At 47.1% G+C, this 15,792-nt stretch overlaps 1 protein-coding gene across 1 annotated transcript in view; it reads right to left on the bottom strand.

Moving 5' to 3' along the window:
- The window catches only part of LOC111824136 (zinc finger protein OZF-like), a 60,782-nt gene extending 49,855 nt beyond the window's left edge, over positions 1-10,927 (bottom strand). Inside the window, exons 1-2 of the mRNA XM_023747736.1 lie at positions 10,836-10,927; positions 9,521-9,917 (exon numbers count right to left, since the gene is read on the bottom strand). Of these exons, the coding sequence (XP_023603504.1) occupies positions 9,521-9,917; positions 10,836-10,927 (489 nt within the window). The remainder of the gene's footprint in view (positions 1-9,520; positions 9,918-10,835) is intronic.
- Positions 10,928-15,792: the final 4,865 nt, after the last annotated feature.

Below are 15,792 nucleotides of genomic sequence, written 5' to 3'. Positions count from 1 at the left end.
GCCAAGATCAATACCCAGAAAACAGAGACTTGGCTAACAACAACTACCCTATATCTAAATCCAGCTTAACACCAGAAATACTCAAAGCCTTCTCAAGGATACAAAATAATCCTTTCCATTAATATTTACAATATAAATTAAAATTGTTGTTAAAATATTAAATCTAACAATAAAATAATAATCAAGTTTTCAGATTAATTAAAACTAGCTCAAGAAATATTAATCAAAATTTTCATTTCATAGATATATTATTTAACATACTATAAACTTAAAGCAGTCATATTTTATACAAAAATTTAAAATTAAAAATTATCAAGACTACACTAAAAAATTTCCAAAGCCTCCTAATATTAAAAAATAAAAAAGGGGGGATAGTGGAATAATAACCTTTTAAGCAAATGCCTTAATTGCTTTAATATTTTTACTTGAAAATTAATTTTTTCATTTGTAATGCTAATAACAAGACACCCATGAAAACACATATGGTGTCAAACAAGCCAAAGGAAAATCGTTTGGACAAAAATTAAAAAAATCCCAAGTCTAAATTATAGATATGATTCCTTTATTAACCTTTGGTCGAGAATACGTTTGTATATTTTCAGAAAACAACTCCAAGACCATATGGATTCCTGCAACAGAAGAGAATTATCAGGACTGCTCCAGCCACAGAATAGCAGTGGCCCCGTGAGACAACAAGAAGAGAAGCAGTCCAGAAATAAAGATGGTAACGACGCTTTATCATGCTAGCAGTCAGCAGCTATGCGTTGCTGCAAGTTGCCCAGGACCAAACCACAGAGGGTCGGACCTGCATTGCCACCATTTGTCCACCATCCAGAACTGAAATATTACTGATGACATGTACACATAAAAAACTGTCGGACACTGAAACATGAACTTCGCCTAAAAAACAAAGAAGGGGGATCTGTTGGGGGCCAGATGTAAGCTGGCAAGGTCCTTGCACCTGTAGGGGCTAGCAAGGCTGGGATTCTCACCCACACAGTTTTCTCAGACTTGTTTGGATGGCGTTTATCAGTAGAATAAGAGCAACATTTGTAGAATGAGAACAGCCTTTCATAGCTTACCAAGAAGTCTGTAACTATTTACTGAGATATGCTGTACTGAGAACTTGTCCTTCTGCTGTGTCCCTCCCTCAGAGATTAAGAGGAACAAAGAATACATTCCTCTTGGCAGACCTCCTATTCAGTGTGTTATGTATAAATAGGATTGTGTGGCTAATAAAGTTGCTTCAGTTCATCAAGAGAACTGGGGTCCTCCCGATCCCGCTTTCCTGTCTTTCTTTCTTTTCTCAATTCCCACCTCCCTGCCTCAGCCTGGCTCAACCCTGTCAGGCTGGCCCTGACACAACATCTCTCCACTTACCCGTCACTCAAATCCCAGCCCCGATGGCCCTCTGCACCAAGCCCAGGGAGTCTCACAGATGACCTCTCAAGCCTCTAATCCAGCCGTGGGCAAACTACAGTCCGCGGGCTGGATTCGGCCCGTTTGAAATGAATAAAACTAAAAAAAAAAAAAAAAAAAAAAAAAAAAAAAGACCGTACCCTTTTATGTAATGATGTTTACTTTGACTTTATATTAGTTCACACAAACACTCCATCCATGCTTTTGTTCCAGCCCTCTGGTCCAGTTTAAGAATCCACTGTGGCCCTCGAGTCAAAAAGTTTGCCCACCCCTGCTCTAATCTAACCACAAGTCTGGCTGCAACACCCCAGGCCACACCAAGGGTCACAGCAAAAATCCCGGTGAGTGTTTAGAGAAGTAACTATGTATCAGCCCTAGTCTCATCCTGTGTGAATTACTCTTCAGCCTCCAATTCATCTCATGTCCACTCATCTTTTAAAGGCCTTGACCATTGAAAAGCCATGATCTCTCCTCAACACTCTACATGACCACTCTGTCCCTTTGCTGTGTTATGACACCCACCTCCCACAAACAGGGGACCCAGCAGGAAACCAGTCCTCAGAGTCACACTGTCCCTGTGAGCTACCACTACCATTAACATCCTGACCATGATTCCCTGTATTAAAGTGATCTGCAGTCCTGGCTGATTGTGTCAGTTGATTGAGCATCGACCCACTGAGAGGTCACAGGTTCCAGCCCTGGTCAGTCACATGCTGGGGTTGAGGCCTGGATTCCCAATAGGGGTTGTACATAAGCAAGCGAGCCTTCTTTCTTGCTCACTGATGTTATGTCTCTCGCGCCCCCTTCCTTTCTAAGCCTAATCAGTAAAAGTACATACATATAACATATACATATACATATACATATACATATACATACACACACAAACACACACATCCTCACCCAAATTTCTCCATTGATTTTAGAGACTATGGGAGCGGGAATACAGAGGAAAACATGGACGTGAGGGAAAGAGCAGATAGGTTGCTTCCTGCCGGACACCACAGCAGGGCGGAGGCAGGGGAGGAGCCTGCACCCGTGGTATGTGCCCTTGGCTGTCATCAAACCTGGCACATGAGACAGTCAGGCTGTTGCTCCCACATCTCACTGCACCGGTTCCCAAAACCAGGGTCCACTTCGTAGAGCCCTTGTCCTGGCCTTAGGTTTCTGGGCCGATTGTCTGTTCAACGTCCGAGGTCCCAGGCCAGGAAGAGGAGCCAGACTGTCCCAGGACCCCATTGTCTCAGAGGCCACGATAGTGTGAGGCCCTGACATAGCCCCACAGCCCAGCCCGCTCAGCGGCTCTCACCTGCAGGAACCTGTGGGAACTAAAGGGCTGCTGAGGGCCTGGCACCCACCGCCAGGACCAGGGGCTCAGGCCCGAGGTCCAGCGCCTCGAAGATGCCGCCTCCCTCAGGTCTGGTCCTCAGGGCGCCTCCTGCTGGGTCGCTGTGTTCACAGCCCCTCCTCCCGCCCTCACTGCCGCCCTCTCTCCTGGAGGCGGCTCCTCCTCTGGGCGTTTGGGGAACGTTTAGACCCGCATCTCAGCCTCATCCCTCTGCTGTTCACAACCGCCCACAGCCCCGTCGCCCTAAACATGAAAGTAAAACTCCTCCCGGGAACCGCCTCTCGTCCTCTCTGTCGCCTTTAGACACAAACCAGGCCTGGGTGTCCCCACCTCCCGGCTCAGTCCCCCCACGGCCTCCCCTGGCGGCCCCGCAGCCCGTCCCCTCCTCCCCCCTCCCACCCCGGGTCCCCCACGAGGACTCTCTGTGCTGGACGCTGCGCCCTGGGCTGCGGGACCCGAGCGGCCCCGGGAACAGAGGCTGGAGGGTTCAATGGGGTGACGCAGAGTGAACTCTGTCGGCGGAGAGGAGTCGGGGAGGTTCGGGGTCCCCAATCCTGCCGGTTTGGGGTCAACAAGCCTCAGACACAGCCTCCCCAGCGGGGAAGCTTCCGCCAACACCTCCTGCTACTCGCCACCAAGCGCTGAAGCCTGTGAGTCTGTGCGCCCACAGAAGAGGCCTGGATGTCTGCCAGGAGGAGGACACAGGAAGTCCCACCCCATCCGGATGTGAAGTCCACAAATTGCTCCTACACGGCTGACTCTGGCGCAGTGCTTTCTGGGTAATGTAGTTTTCGCATGACCTTGGTGAGTATTGGTGTTGAAACAGCACAACTTGTGCTGAAGGACAAGAAGGGACTGGAGGTCTGCTTAACTGGCACATACTGACAGATCTCTGAGGGGAGGGGAAAGGGAGTCCTGGAATAGGTCCACCAAAGAATGTATGGGGGCGGGGGAATGGGAGACATCTATAATACTATCAACAATAAAAATACATATATTTAAAAAACTTTTTAAATACTATAGCCCAGCTGGTGTGTCTCAGTGGTTGATCATCGACCTATGAACCAGAAGGTCATGGTTCTATTCTGGTCAGAGCACATACCTGGGTTGCAGGGTCAATTTCCAGGGAGAGAGGTGGAACAGGTATCAGCCTACCAGTGATTCTCTCTCATCATTAATGTTTCTATCTTTCTCTTCCTCTCCCTTCCTCCATGAAATCAATTAAAATATTGTTAATGTATGATTTAAATCAATTGTACTTAAATCAAACTTTATGAAAGGTTTAAAACTTGAAACTTCCCAATAATTTTACTGTATTATTATGAAAGTTCTGGAGCATATTTGTTGCAACTATATCAGCATGTTGAAAATAAAATACAATGATGTGCTACTGAAACATCTTATCATGTGCATATTCAATGCTATCACTTTGGCAGTTTAAAACTGACCATGATGACAGTATTTATGCCAGGGAAATTGACAAATACTACAAACCTAGACTTCACTTAATGTATTAGTAAATGCTTAGACTTAAATAAGAGTGGCGCTGAATGTTAGCAATGCCGATTAAATGTATAAGTATATGGTATATGTTGGCTTCAGTAGGACATAGCATTAAAACTGAGTAAAACATATGTAATACCTTAATTAATAAAAAAAATAATTCTAAAAAATGAGTAAGACAATTTTTCTTCCCGGATTCAAAACCAATGGTTCCATATGGCAAAGGAGTCACTTAACTCATTGAGGAATGAGGGAAATTTAAGCATCTGTCTTACATGCTGCACAGTCCTCCTTCAGTTAAAGTAATAAGTTTATTTAAACAATTTGAAAAGGATTATCAGCAGACATTTTTAACAAAGCAGATAAAGACAGTGCAAATAAATGTATGAAAAAATGTTCACCATAAAATATTCTTAGGTAGATGGAATTAAAACGAAAGCGAGTTAACATTATATGCATTTCCGGGGTTATTATTTGCAAAGGTTAAACACTGTATGTCCTTGCAGGGTTACAGAATAATTGGAATTTTTATATACTGTGGGTTAAGGGGAAGGCAAAGGGAATGACCATTTTGGCTCACATTTCTGCATATCTTAAATGTAGAACATTCACCTACACAACACTTTGATAAGTAAAACATATGTCTATATAGAGAACTTAATGCAAATATTCTCAAAAGATTTACTTATAATACACCAAAACCTGGAAATAATATAAAAAACACATAGATCAATAGATAAAGTGATTATTCACAGAACACAATACTACTCCGAAATTTTAAAAAATTAACTTTTCACAGAACCATTTGTGTTGAATCTCAAAATGATTGCGTAGCATGGAGGAAACCAGAATTTGTTAAACAGTACACATCAAATAGCGCCTATAAAATTGGGAACAGTATGAACTAAGCTATTGTAAAAGAAGGAAAATCCATGACTGCATGGAGGGCCCAGCAAGGCAGAAAGAGAGATTATAACAGGAACACATAGTAGGAAAATACAGGACGTGGCAGAAGTAAATTTAGAGATGATGGTATGGAAAATATTAAAATACTCTATATAATAAAAGCCCATTAATCTATATAATAAAATGACCATTACAGTAGAATGACTGGTTGTTATGATGTGCACTGACCACCAGGGGGCAGATGCTCAACACAGGAGCTGCCCTCCGGTGGTCAGTGTGCTTCCACAGGGGGAGTGTATGCAGCCAGAAGCTGGGCTCACAGCTGGGGAGCACAGCAGCGGTGGCGGAAGCCTATTATAGCCCCACCCTGTGTATGAGTTAGAGGTGGTTTTACGTCACATCTGACAGTTTCACAGCTTTATCTCTAGGTCACAGCTCACCAATGAGCACACATTAGAAAGGTGCTCTCTGTTGGGTGTCAGTTCTCATTTCCTGGAAGGACCAACCTTGCCTCAGTGGCAGCGAATATTAGCAAGCAGTGAAGACTATTGCCATTGGAATCAACAGGAATGCTAACTGGTTACAAAAGACACATCTTGGGACTGATTACAGGATTATCCATCTTCTAGCTTTGAGTTCTTGTTTGTTGAGCAACAAGCTTGAGGTGACCTCCCTAGAGGGGCCAAGGGAATCCACAAACCCATGAGATTATTTTGTCTGCCAGTGACTCCAGCTACAGGAAACAGTGATGGCGGTCCTCAGAATGTCATCAAAGATAAAACAGGCCACAGGCCCGGGAATAATTTGGACTTATGCCTACAAGAGGCACTTTCCATCTAGTTTAACTGCAGTGTCTCCCATAACTATGAAATCAGTGTTTCTGTCCCAATGCTAATTTCACTTCAGGGTCTTAAATGACACCAGCCTATGACATCTCATACATCATGACACATGGCCTCTTTGGGGCACGTGGAGAGTAGTTCCCCTAAACATTGCTGACACTTGTGTAGTACATACTGTGAACAGGGAATATAATTCATACTGTTCACAGAAGCACAATAAAGGCCGCCTGTTCAGGGCAACTATAGACTGCTATAATAAAGGAGGCACCAGACAGCAAATTATTATTATTATTTTTTAATATTTTAATAATTTTTATTTCTTAAAGTATTACAAAGAGTATTACATATGTCTCCTTCCCCCCCCCCTTGACATTCCCCCGGTCCCTACCCCCCGCCCTCCCCCCCCCCCGCCCCGAGTCTTGTGTCCATTGGTTAATCTTATATGCATGCATATAAGTCCTTCAGTTGATCTCTTAATCCCCCCCCACACCCTCCCCAGGCTTCCCACTGTAGTTTGACATTCTGTTCAATGTTGCTCTGCTTCTGTATCTACCCCTGTTCATCAGTCTATACTGGTCCCCTTTATTTGTCCCAACCTCACTGGAGTAGTCTCACCCTCACCAGGGCCATCTGTGCCTCACCAAGGCCGATTCAACCTCACCGGGGCCGTCCCTACCTCACGGGGGCCGTTTCAACCTCACCGGGGCCGTCCCTACCTCACGGGGGCCGTTTCAACCTCACCGGGGCTGTCCCTACCTCACGGGGGCCGTTTCAACCTCACCGGGGTTGTCCCTACCTCACGGGGGCCTTTTCAACCTGACCGGGGTCGTCCCTACCTCATGGGGGCCGTTTCGACCTCACCGGGGTCGTCCCTAACACACCGGGGCCGTTTCAACCTCACCGGGGCCGTCCCTACCTCACGGGGGCCGTTTCAACCTCACCGGGGCCGTCCCTACCTCACGGGGGCCGTTTCAACCTCACCGGGGTCGTCCCTACCTCACGGGGGCCGTTTCAACCTCACCGGGGCCGTCCCTACCTCACGGGGGCCGTTTCAACCTCACCGGGGCTGTCCCTACCTCACGGGGGCCGTTTCAACCTCACCGGGGTCGTCCCTACCACACTGGGGCCGTTTCAACCTCACCGGGGCCGTCCCGACCACACCGGGGCCGTTTCAACCTCACCAGGGTCGTCCCTACCTCACGGGGGCCGTTTCAACCTCACCGGGGCCGTCCCGACCACACCGGGGCCGTTTCAACCTCACCAGGGTCGTCCCTACCTCGCGGGGGCCGTTTCAACCTCACCGGGGCCATCCCGACCTCACCGGGGCCATCCCAGCCTTACCGGGGAAACAGGAAGTTTGGCCCTCTGTCCCCTGCCGGCGGCTCCCCACCAGACAAAATCTCCAGGCGTTCCTGGTTGGTGAACATCCAGCACTCCTGCCCTCCACCAAGTGCACAGACTGCCTGTCTGCTGTCCCCCAGCGCCCCACAAGAGACTGGAACCATTGGGCATGTTTGTGCACTTGCTGGTACAGCGGTTCCACAGTGCCGGCCCAGACAGGCCCAGCCCCGGCCTGCCCCGGACCCGACTCCGCCCCCCGATTGCGTCCCTCCCAGATGCAAGGAGCTGAAATCTGCAGCCTGCTGGGATGGGCTCTGTACTTGGTGCCTCTACACATCCTACTCAGTCTCAATGCGCTTCTTTCTATGCGAGGAGTTGAAATCTGCAGTTTGTTGGGTTGGGCTCTGTACTTGGTGTCACATCCTACTCAGTCTCAATGTTCTTTCTCTCCTTCCAGTTGTAGAGCTTCCACTGGGCCAACTTTCCCATGGTTCTGTATGATAGGTGTTTGTCTGATATTTGGTAGTTTCGATGTTGTTGTGTGAGGTAGCACGCACAGGTCTCTTCCTTATGCCGCCATCCTGGTTCTCCTGGGCCTGCTTCTTGAGTGTGTCTCCCATGGCTGCGAGCAGTTGAAGTCTGCAATTTGTTGGGATAGGCTGCAAAAGCGCAGGTGGGTCTTTTTGTGCACCTGGCACAGCTTGGATGGGGATGTAAATTGATTAGGGCTGAGTCTCAGGGAGTCGCCATGGTGGAGCAAATAGCACTGGCTGAGTCTCCGCGGCCCCTTGAATCTCTGCCAGGGCTTTGTGTCCCCCAGTGCCGGCGAGCAGCTGTGCAACAGAGTCTCCCTCATTTTCTGATGGCTGCAAGGCCGTGCTGCCTCTCCCCCATAGGGTCTGGTGCCTCATAATCCCGCCTGAACCAGCTCAGTGGATTTGAAAGTTTGCAAAAGCAAAGGCGTTTCTACTTGTGAGTCTGGCACAGCCCAGATGGGAATGTAAATTGCGTAGGGCGGGGTCACAGGGAGTCGCCGGGGCGGAGACTCAGCGGCCCCTTGCCTATCCAGGACACCAGGACTTTGAGTCCCCCAGTGCCTGCGAGCAGCCGAGCGCCAGAGCCTCCCTTGCTTTCTGAATGCTGGAAGGACGTGCTGTCTCTCGCCTTGGGGCCTGGGGCCTCAGAGACCCGCCCGAGCCAGCTCAGTGGATTTGAGAGTTTGTAAAAGCACAGTCATTCCCTCTTGTGCCTCTGGCACAGCCCTGAGGGTAGGGCGGGGTCACAGGGAGTCGAGCGCCAGAGCCTCCCTTGCTTTCTGACCGCTGGAAGGCCGAGACAGCAAATTATAACCACAAAGTCATACACACTTTCTCTCAAGGCCTTGGTCAGCAATACAAAATCTGCCAATATTGAACAAAGAGTGATTTTCTGCCATCAAGCGGTGCCTTCCAAAGCACAGAAAGTTTGGGACCTACCATATCTGTTCAACTCTCCATGCTGACAGTTCACAACTTTCCTTTCAATCATCCCAGGGAAAGAATAGAACCAACAAAATTAAAGTACAAAACAAACAACAACAAAGAAACACATCTTTACACAAAGATCATAAACTACAGCAAAGGGCAGCAAGAGGTTTGCAAGTTGATGAATTGGAACTTGAAACAATTCATCACAGCATAATGTGAGAAGCACAATGTCCCTGAAAGAGGTAGCACTTCTTAGCTGAGGAGGGGCGCTCTGGACAAAACCTGGGTCAGGTCAATACTCTAGTCAGAGAGAAAGGAATGAAGATCCAGCCAAGAGCTCTTAAAATTCAGAAATATCTCAACCACATCCCCAGAGTATGCAGGGGTTGTGACTGATGCAGACTCCTCAGGTAAGCCAGGCGGTAGGGGTGAAATAGCTTCCACACAAATACTTGCAGTGACATAAATCAGGTTGTAGGCCTGAGTAGGTTAGCAAGTGTGATGCAGGTTCTGAAAGCCTGACTTATGCCAGAAATTTATGAGGAATCTAGCAGTGTATGTAAGGGGTTTTGTATTCAGGTAAGTGGGGGTAAAGAATTCTCCTTTGGTGTTACTATTCTCAGTGAGAAAGTAAAACATTTCCTGGAAATGTAAAGCTTTTCTCCAGTGTGAACTCTCAAGTGTTGAAAGAGGACAGATTTGTATGGAAAACATTTCCCACATTCAGCATACTCATGAGGCCCTTTTCCAGTGTGAACTGTGTTATGTTGGATGAGAGTAGAGCTTCTGCTGAAGGATTTCCCACAGTCACTACACTCATACTGCTTTTCCCCAGTGTAAACCTTCTGATGCTCTTTGAGAGTGGAAATGTTCTTGAATGACTTTCCACAATCACTACAGTCATATGGTTTTTCTCCAGTGTGAATTCTCTGGTGTACAGTGAGGGTACAGCTATGACGGAAGGACTTCCCACAGTCACTACATTGATATGGCTTTTCCCTAGTGTGAACTCTCTTGTGGCATAAGAGATAACTGCGACTAAATGATTTTTCACATTCACTGCATTTGTAAGGTTTTTCTCCAGTGTGAACTCTGTGTTATTTAGTGAGGGGAAAACCTGTGATTGAAGGGCTTCCCACAATCAGTACATTCATAGGACTTTTCTCCAATGTGAACTCTCCTATGTCTATTGAGGTTAAAGACACATCTAAAAACTTTCCCACAGGTATTACCCTCATATTTCACTTCTCCAGAGCAGACGCCCTGATGTTGAACAAGGTTCTGGTTGTGGCAGGTAGCTTTTTCACATTCATACCATTGGTGATGCCTTTTTCTATTGAGAAATTCCTCTGAAATCTCACTACGACTGTGTGGCTCCTCAGTGTTGAGAGTGGCCTGGTTCTGGAGAAGCTCTGAGATGGCTGGGAAGTCTTCCCCAACCTCCATACTGTTCGAAAACACACCTGATAAATAGAAGCTGCACCTGGTCACAAATGAGGCCCTGTCCACAGCTTCCTTCCAGGGCTTCTCTCCACTGGCATCCCTCTGCTGCTGGTGAGAGTTTGCACTGAAACACAAGTCTCTCACACATGCATCACTGAAGAAGCATTTGTGCTCAAAGAATTCAGCTTGTGACTCAGACAGGTGCACAATATCTTTTAACACTGAAAAACACCGTTTACAGGAATGCGACTTCTGGGTTGCTGAGGCTGTCTTAGAAGCCCTTTCCTGTGACTCCCCTTGTACAGATACACTCTGCTCAGAACAGTCCTCTGCATCATCTGTTTTATGCCAACAACCTGAAAACAGAAAAAAGGTGAGGAAATGAATGAAGACTGCAGTGACAGGGGGAAGTTCCATTACAAAGTAGGTGGCCTATGACAGCTTGGTTACATGCAATTGTCTGACAGTAACATATCTGTAGGAAGGATTGATAAGATGCTGTTGTGATGCTCTGGGCCACTGAAGATTACCATACAGGGAAGATCTCACACAAAATATGAAACAAACATGGCAAGCACCACATGGAACAGAAGCTGGATCATCTGCTCATTCATCTGGTAACAGTGTTCAACATGACTTGTCTTGTCTGCTGGTGACATGGGCAAGCTGTGCAGAATGTTGCTTACATCTTACTCCAAATAAAATTCAAGAAACGAGAAGCTTGTGTCAAGGTCTAGTGAAGCACGTCTGTGCACCTCATAACACACGTGCAGGTCAATATTTGAGAATACTGCAGATAGAGCAGTTCAGAATAACAGGTGATGGAAAAGGGGTAAAAGGTGAAGGTATCCAGAAACCAGGAAGTCACAGATTTAAAGATAAATCAGAGAAGTGTCAAGCATGTGAATGAAAAGGGAGAAATGAGCTGTTGCCAGTGGCACATCAACCTAAACTCTGTTGGACATGAGCAGGTTCCTGGTATGAACTAAACACCACCCTTATGTCATACCTCCCACAAGTTGCAACTCAAGAGGGCCAGGCAACCCTTTAGATCATCCTGCATGTTTACCCTGTGAAAAAACCAGGTTGAACTCTGGAAGCACAAAGTAGTTTTGAAGGCACGGAGGACACAATCACAGCCTGTTGTGACTCAACCAGCCTCAGACACACAACTGCACTGCGGGGACGCTGCCTCTGACTCTCGTGACCCAGCACTGGAGCCTCTGATTCTGTGAACACACTGCAAAGGTCAAATAAACCACCAAGAGAAAGACGCTAAAAGTCATGCTCAAACCAATGAGCTCAGGGATAATGCGCCTCTCCTGGACTTTCATTGGCTAAACCAGCCATCCTTAGCTCATGGCCCTTTGATGTAGCAATCTAGCCTCACATGTGGCTCCAGGATCCCAGTCACTCACTGACCATTGCAAATATTGTTCTGGGGCATCCAAGTGGCACTGGGAACTGACAACTTTAGGTTTTAGGGGCTGGTCACAGGTTTCTGGGGAGCGTTGTCTACAAAACTGAACTCTTGTTTGGAAACATTATTTCAGAATCCGTGATGCTTAGAATGCTCCCTCAGATGAAAAGTATTATTTCAATTAACCTAAGACTACAAATCTAAATGGATAAATATGTGTAAAGATATTTTAATTGAATTTTACAGAGAGAAGGAGAGAAACAGATTGGCTGCCTCCTACATGACCCCCTAATGGGGATTGAGCTCATAACCACAGCAGGTGCTCTCAAATAAGAACTGAACCGGTGCCCTAACCGGTTTGGCTCAGTGGATGGAGCATCGTCCTGCAGACTGGAGGGTTCCGGGTTCGATTCCGATCAAGGGCATGTACCTTGGTTGCGGGCACATCCCCAGTGGGAGGTGTGCAGGAGGCAGCTGATTGATGTTTCTCTCCTATCGATGTTTCTGGCTCTATCTCTCTCCCTTCCTCTCTGTAGAAAATCAATAAAATATATTTTAAAAAAAAAGAACTGAACCAGCAATCTGTGCATGGGCCTACGCTCAACAAACTGAGCCACTCCAGCCTGGCATTTTTTTAAAAAACATCAAAATATGCCATTATTAAGAGAAAAAGCAGGCTATGAGAGAACATACAAAATCCTATCCTCTTCGTTTAAAATGAAAATTTGAAAAGATACATAGTCCAACACATTGACATTGCCTACATTGCCTACATTGTCAGCATGTCTGTAGTCAGTACACATTGTGAAGCTAAGGAGTTAAGAGGTACTGAATGTTCACTACAGGTGCCAGGCCCTGGATTCAATGCTTCACATGCATTATTATTTCATTTAATCCTCTCTGCAACTTGAGATGGTTTAATCATATATTTTTGGGGGAGGAAATCCAGGCTCAGAGACTCAATATAAATTGCTTGTTTTTAGAGTTAATAAAGGCAGGGCTGGAAGTCAACCCATGTGTCTCTAACAACAGAGCTCTGACTTCTAATGTTAGGCTCTGCTGCCTCCTTGAGGGTAGAATAGGGGATGTGTATCCATTAGGACAGGCTAGATGTTATTGTGGGTAATGAACAGACCCAAAGCTTTAGTGGCTTAGAGTAAAGAAGGTATCTTTCTTGTTCATAGCACACGAACACCCTGGTTCTCCTGGATAATTAGGATAAAGGAGCAGCCAACATGTAGGTTCCTGCTGGGTGTTATCAGAGATGGACAGAGAGGGTGGCCCATATCACTGGTTCCAGAGTCTTCTGTTAGAGGTGACAGGCTTGACTCCCACCACATTTCCTTGGTCAAAGCATATAACTGCCTGCAGTCGACATCAGGGTGTCAGTAGCAGAGCCTGACCTACTTGATGGGCCCCAGGAAGGGACCACATGGTGCCAGTCTCTTTTGGGGCTGCTCGGGGGCAAAGGAGAGGAGTTGGGATTGGGAGGAAATGACAGTGGAAATCAGTCAGGATAGTTTGCTTTCTCCTCATGCACCTAGACTTTGTCCCCAAGCTGCCCAAACCCAATATTCATGGGAGTGAAGTTCAAAAAATATAGTTTGGTCTGATGTCATGGGCAGAAAACTCAGAACCCACTTTTGAGTGTGACCCTGGGTAGATCCTGTTGCCTGGGCTCCCCCACTGTGGTGGGCATGAAGACCACATGTTAATAGAGTTGACTGGGAAGGTGACTGGACTGAAAGCCTTCCAGCATGCACGTTCTTTTTTATTAACATGTACCACGCATGTACCAGCATGTGCCATGGGGTATATCCAGTCTCTACCCTGCCTCTAAGCCTCTTTGTCATTTGCATTGCCCAGGTGAGTGCTCCATCAGGTGGGGCTGATTGGAAAAACGCTGACATTAACATCAATGGTGATCCTGTGGTTTCCATTCATTCTGTGCATGAACCTGCGCTAAATGTGGTCGCTTCATGTTTTCCCCATCCCCACTGCAAAGCGCAATGAACCTATTCTGCCTGCAGGCCCCAGTGTTACCGGGTGACCATGTACACTCAGTAGATGACCAGAGATCAGAGGTCCAGGAGTGATGCTTGAGCAGTCCAGGCACCTTCCTCTATGAGGTGTCAGCAGAGATTTTATGTGGACAGGGAAGTGACCTGCTCTCCAGGGATTAGGAGTCCCACAGGACCCCCAGCCCTGTCCAGAGGTATCCAGTTCTTCATTGCCAAGGGGACGTAGGGGTCAATGAATCACCCCCTTCAGCCCTCCCCCATATGCACATACCCACTTATTCATTTCCAGGGAACCAGGATCCTCCCACTCCTCCTCAAAGACCTAGAGTCCTCCCCAAACAACACCTCCACACTCTATAAGTCCTTTCTGACACGCCAAGTCCCCACCTCCCCACAGACTAGGGTTCTATGAACTGACACTTCACTTCATCCATCCTTGGTGTCTGAGATGAGACCCCCAGGGGGACACCAGAGGCTGGAAGAGCAGGGACAGAAGAAGCTCAGCCTGGAGCTCAGGGAAGAACATATTGTCCTCTCCATCACCTCTCGGGAGATTACTATGCAGCTGCCAGTTGTGCGGGTGCACAGCCACACAGACTCAGAGGTAAACATACAGACAACTGAAGCAGGGAAACACTCAGGCACAGAGCACTCACAACCTATGGTGGGCACTCAGGTGCAGAGCTTACGGCCAGGCTCACAGGGACCCACACTGTAGACACCAGTAAAATCTTGATGGAAACACACACAGCAACACAAAGTTAAGAAAACACAGGTGTGCTGAGCCACCTCAGCCAAGGGTTTGAAAGCCTGAGTGAGGGCAGCGAAAGGATGAAGAAATGACAGACAAAGAGAATAAGCTGGGTCTAGGTGGATCTTCCTGTGCCGGGCTGAGGCCACAGAGAGAGATATCCAGAGGCAAGCTGAGACTTTATTTTAAAGCCAGAGGTAAACAAGGTAGCGGTCACCATAGTTACAATGTTCTTATGAATTTCACTTGTTTTGGCAGCACTTGCTGCATCTCCCACAACCCATTAGCTACCCAGGCAAGATCTAGGGAGCGTGATAAGGTCAAGCCTAATTATGCTAAGGGGACTGTGCCCTCTAAGCTGGGACTTGTTTGTGGCTTTGCCAAAAGGTTAGTCTGAGGCTTAACCCTATAGCCACACCCTACACCCCTGAGAAAGGGTCGTTCGACCCTCAAAGGGGTCGCGATCCACAGGTTGAGAACCGCTGCTTTAAAAAATATATATATTATTGATTTTTTACAGAGAGGAAGGGAGAGGGATAGAGAGTTAGAAACATTGATGAGAGAGAAACATTGATCATCTGCCTCCTGCACACCCCCTCACTGGGGATGTGCCCGCAACCAAGGTACATGCCCTTGACGGGAATCGAACCTGAGACTCTTGAGTCCGCAGGCCAATGCTCTATCCACTGAGCCAAACTGGTCAGGGCTGAGAACTGCTGCTTTAAGGGATCTCACTCAACCTGCAACTGGGGCAGCAATGAGCAGCGATAGCTCATCCTGGGCTAACCCCCTGAACTGACGCTCAGGCCTTCTTTTCTCTGATTCCCCAGTGAGCTCACAGCAGGCCCCTTATGCTCATTTATTTCCCACAATGTTTCTAGGAGCCAAAGGAGCCCAGCCTCATCTCTCTGCTGTTCCTTGTTCTATTCTAAGCCCCAGTTTTTCTTCATTATGCCCAGCTTTAATAAGTATTCCCTCAAAATCTCTGAACTCATGTTGTAAAATATTTTGTGCATGAAGTCAAGAACTCAAACACTATAATGCCAAGCTGAGGCAGGCCAGCTCCAAGCTGGTTCCTATTTCCTAAAAGTTATGCCTGGGACATCCTGTATAAAGACAGAACAAGGCATGATTTTGCTCACAAGACTTGGAAGAAAACCTGATGACCCACACTCACTTTGCCTCTGTTGAGTCAACTCAATCTTAACACTATTCATTTTTTAAATGTCTTTATTGACTTTTTAGAGACAAAGGGAGAGGAAGAAACATCAATGATGAGAGTCATTGATCAGCTGCCTCCAGCAGTCCCTCAGAAGCCACGCCCACACGCCA

The sequence above is a fragment of the Myotis lucifugus genome, unplaced genomic scaffold (genome assembly GCF_000147115.1).
Source record: "Myotis lucifugus unplaced genomic scaffold, Myoluc2.0 scaffold_959, whole genome shotgun sequence".
Lineage (NCBI taxonomy): Eukaryota > Metazoa > Chordata > Mammalia > Chiroptera > Vespertilionidae > Myotis > Myotis lucifugus.
Note: the sequence above shows the minus strand (reverse complement) of the source record. Positions and strands in the feature narration are given on the sequence as shown.